The sequence below is a fragment of the Peromyscus californicus genome, unplaced genomic scaffold (genome assembly GCF_007827085.1).
Source record: "Peromyscus californicus insignis strain IS unplaced genomic scaffold, ASM782708v3 Scaffold_9__1_contigs__length_137607984, whole genome shotgun sequence".
Taxonomy (NCBI): Eukaryota; Metazoa; Chordata; class Mammalia; order Rodentia; family Cricetidae; genus Peromyscus; species Peromyscus californicus.
This window is the reverse complement of record NW_026294617.1, coordinates 84,466,468-84,471,000: the sequence shown is the minus strand read 5'-3', so window position 1 is coordinate 84,471,000 and position 4,533 is coordinate 84,466,468. Positions and strand designations below refer to the sequence as shown.

Below are 4,533 nucleotides of genomic sequence, written 5' to 3'. Positions count from 1 at the left end.
TATACAATCTCCTCCCACCTCACTTCCTACAGGGGGAACTCTCTAACCTTGGGCAGATCTTCCCTCATCCCCATGCCCTGAAGAGCATCACTGTGATTTCCTTAGGCAAAACCATCCTGAATAATTAAAGCCTGTCTCACACGGAACCTGAGTCCCTTATGCAAGCCTAAACTATTAAATAGCCCACTAATGATCCTTTTGTCTTTCCAGTTAATGTAGGAGCTAATGCTGCCAACCAGCCCTAGGTGCCCACCCTTCTTACGAATGTGTCTTTTATTCATAAACCTGCTAATGAATCAAATCCTGACTTGCCACATTTTGAACAGGTGCGACGACATTTACAAAACTATTATGATTGGTTCCATTTAATGAAAGCAGTACTGTACCCCACAGTTTTTCTTAATTGGCAAGCAGCATATGAAGAACAAGCTGAAGCACAGGCACGCCTAAATATTCAATATAATATTGCTATGTCCCTAAACACACAGACCAGCAGGGGCCAATATGTTAGTCCCACGACCCAAGCCCAAACTGGCCTGCATGCCTATTTTCAGCAGGTCTCTGAACTTGCATTTAAAGCCTTGAAATCCTGCACTTCTTGGGATCTGACTGCATATTTTTGTAATCTAATACAGCAGCCTGGGGGATTGTTTACTGACTTCTTAGCCCAAGTCAATCCGGCGTGGAGAAACGGGTTGATCCTGGACCGACCAGGGAGATGATTAAGCAATTAACATGGGAAGGGCTTAATGCGCCTACCCACAATGCAACTGCAGCAGGGCGTAATGAGGACATCCATAAATGGGTGATTGCTACTCAAGATCTTGCCCCCCAGGCAGGACACATAGCTACCCTTACAGGCTCCCTCAATGTGCTATTAGCTTCCAAAGATAATGATCATGGGCAAACCTCTCCCCACCCACCTGACTGATCTTGCTGAGGTTGTAGTCAGTCAACTGACTTTGTAGAGACCTTCCCAAATCTAGGCCCAAGACCAAATGCTCGAAATGTCAGAAAGGGTTTCATTGGGCGTGTGATTGCATTAGCTCGCCTCAAGTTCCTTTAAACACGAGGAAGGACAACCCTCAGCACAGTAGGTAAGAGGTTGTCTGCTACAGGATTTGCATTAAGGAAAATTCATCATAGAACAAATGGGACCTTTACAATCAGGCCTTCTAACACCTGTTACTATTCCTAAAGAATGTCTTATATGCCATTATATTCTTTTTTGTTTTTGTTTTAGATTATTTATTTATTTATTCATTTATTTATTATTTTGCAATACAATTCAGTTCTACATATCAGCCACGATTCATTTGTTCTACCCCCACCCACCCCCCTCACATTCCCCCCAGCCCACCCCTATTCCCACCTCCTCCAGGGCAAAGTCTCCCCGGAGGACTGAGATCAACCTGGTAGACTCAGTCCAGGCAGGTCCAGTCCCCTCCTCCCAGGCCGAGCCAAGCGTCCCTGCATAGGCCCCAGGTTTCAAACAGCCAACTCATGCAATGAGCACAGGACATGGTCCCACTGCCTGGATGCCTCCCAAACAGATCAAGCCAATCAACTGTCTCACCCAGTCAGAGGGCCTGATCCAGCTGGGGGCCTCTCAGCCATTGGTTCATAGTTCATGTGTTTCCATTCGTTTGGGTATTTGTCCCTGTGCTTTATCCAACCTTGGTCTCAACAATTCTCGCTCATATAAACTCTCCTCATTCTCGCTAATTGGACTCCCAGAGCTCCACCCGGGGCCTAGCCATGGATCTCTGCATCCAGATCCCTCAGTCGTTGGATGGGGTTTCTAGCACGACACTTAGGGTGTTTGGCCATCCCATCACCAGAGTAGGTCAGTTCGGGCTGTCTCTCGACCATTGCCAGCAGTCTGTTGTGGGGGTATCTTTGTGGATTTCTGCGGGCCTCTCTAGCACTTTGCTTCTTCCTATTCTCATGTGGTCTTCATTTACCATGGTCTCCTATTCCTTGTTCTCTCTCTCTGTTGTTGATCCAGCTGGGATCTCCCACTCCCCCAAGCTCTCTTTCCCTCGACCCTCACCCTTCATTACCCCCACTCATGTCCAGGCCGTTCATGTAGATCTCTTCCATTTCTCCGTCATTGGGCGATCCTCGTGTCTTTCTTGGGGTCCTGTTTTCCAGGTAGCCTCCCTGGTGATGTGAGTAGCAGTCCAGTCATCCTTGTTCCACATCTAGTATCCTCCTATGAGTGAGTACATACCATGTTTGTCTTTCTGAGTCTGGCATACCTCACTCAGGATGATTTTTTTCTAGATCCATCCATTTGCTTGCAAACCTCACGATGTCATTGCTTTTCTCTGCTGAGTAGTATTCCATTGTGTATATGTACCACATTTTGTTTATCCATTCTTCAGTTGAAGGGCATCTAGTTTGTTTCCAGGTTCTGGCTATTACAAACAATGCTGATGTGAACATAGCCGAACAAGTGCTCTTGTGGTATGATTGAGCATTCCTTGGGTATAACCCCAAGAGTGGTATAGCTGGATCTTGGGGGAGATCGATTCCCAATTTTCTAAGAAAGCGCCATATTGATTTCCAAAGTGGTTGTACAAGCTTGCATTCCCACCAGCAGTGGAGGAGAGTTCCCCTAGCTCCACATCCTCTCCAGCATAAGGTGTCTTCAGTGTTTTTGATCTTAGCCATTCTGACAGGCATAAGGTGGTATCTCAGAGTTGTTTTGATTTGCATTTCCCTGACGATTAGGGTTGTTGAGCCATTCCTTTCATGTCTTTCGGCCATTTGAGTTTCCTCTGTTGAGAATTCTCTGTTTAGTTCTATAGCCCATTTGTTTTTTACATTTAATAGTTTTGTAATATTTAATAGCAGTGAAGGATGTAACATTACAGAGTAAAATCTTTAAAACAATAAAGTACTGGATTACACCTTCCTGTGATCATGTATAGCCACTGGATACACAAGGCCTGACAGGGCAATTGAAGGTGCCAGGAGGATACCTGCATATGAGGGAACTCTTGGTAACATTCAGGAAGCTTAAACAACCATCCTCACAATCAAGAAGCACACCAACCTGGCCCAATGGCTTCTCTATGTAGTGCTGGAATACAGGGCATGTGGTGAGGAGACTGTAATGACTACCCTCCTTCACACACACAAGAAGAAATGCACCCTCAGATTCAATCATTTGGTTTCTACTCCTTAATTGTGAATCCTGACAGACCCCCACAGCCCACTCACAAGAGTCCTTCAAATCAATCTCCCAATAATATTTCCCTGAGATGAAGCTCTGTGATCCCCAGGAAGCAAAATAAAATCCAGCGGAATCTGCAGCTGTATCCTTATGGTGAGCACTGAAGCTGAATCTTCTCATGACATTAAATATGTTCGTCTTGGAATGAAGTATGGTTACGTTTTCAAAGATAATGTGAGCTTGGAACTGCTTGTAACTTTCAGTCAGTCCAGTGATAGGTAGAGCAGTGAGTTCTGTTTTCATAGATGGGGGCATGCTCAGCTGCATTGACTCACTCCTTCTGAACATGTCATCCAAATCTTGCAGCAGGACCACATATGGCTCCTGGGACATTGCCATCATCAGCTCCCGGTACATTTCTCTTATTTCTTTGCTCTTTTGGATCATGATGGCTTCACTTGTCCTGAGTTTCTCTAAAACACATTGGCCTTCATTTCTCATAGACTCGATGTGTTGCACTTCCTCTTCAGAGAGGAGTGGGTGCAGTTTTGCATACTCTGTCCTGATCATTTCTTCCCGCAGAATCAGGTAGTCCATCCACAGAGTTGTCCTTCTGTTCTCTGCCTCTAAATTCTCTTGATTTCCTTGGATCTTCTCCCATAAAGATGCCATTTGCTTTACAAGTCTTTCCATTTGACTCTCAGCAGCTGCTTCAATGGGACAGTGTCTGTGTCCTCTGTGCTCTTGGGAGTTAGAACAGAGTTGACAGAGGAAGATCCTATTCTCAGTACAGAAGATCCTCTTTGTCTCTTTGTGCATCATACACTTATGCTCCTCAGAGCTCAGGTCCTTCATGAGGCTGGTTTGTCTGGTAATGGACACCAGTTTCTTCAGAACAATGTTGGTTCTCAAGTCCTTCTGAGATGGTTCCCTACACATAGGGCATTGGACAGGAAGTTGGATGTCTTCCCAGGAAAGGTGGAGGCAGGCTCGACAGAAGCTGTGGCCACAGCTTATGGTGACTGGGTCTGTCAGGCAGCTCAGGCAGATGAAGCACGTGAGTTCTTTCTGGAAGGCTTGTGAAATGTCTGTCTCCATTTCTCCAAGAAATAGTTTCTCGCCTCAGCAGTGTTGTGGAGACACAACAGTATTAGTTCAGCTCTGGGGAATGATCGTCAATGTGTGGAGGGGATAGATGTAGCAGTCTAGGAGCCAGGAGGTATGGAAACACACTCTGTCTAGTCTAGAGAAGAATGAACCTGGTTGGCCCCTGGAGTGTCTTTATATACTCTCTAAGGACCACGCCTACTTCCTCCCATGTTGCTTTTACTAATGCTTGCTGTAGGTGAGCT

At 45.7% G+C, this 4,533-nt stretch overlaps 1 protein-coding gene across 1 annotated transcript; it reads right to left on the bottom strand.

The window, feature by feature from the left end:
• Positions 1-2,926: 2,926 nt before the first annotated feature.
• On the bottom strand, positions 2,927-4,279 carry LOC128106664 (tripartite motif-containing protein 43-like). Its single transcript, XM_052732219.1, has one exon. The coding sequence runs from the start codon at positions 4,277-4,279 to the stop codon at positions 2,927-2,929; it is 1,353 nt and encodes a 450-aa protein (XP_052588179.1).
• Positions 4,280-4,533: the final 254 nt, after the last annotated feature.

Excerpts from the sequence above, each read along its gene's own strand:
- LOC128106664 (XM_052732219.1), bottom strand. The coding sequence starts at position 4,279 with ATGGAGACAGACATTTCACAAGCCTTCCAGAAAGAACTCACGTGCTTC.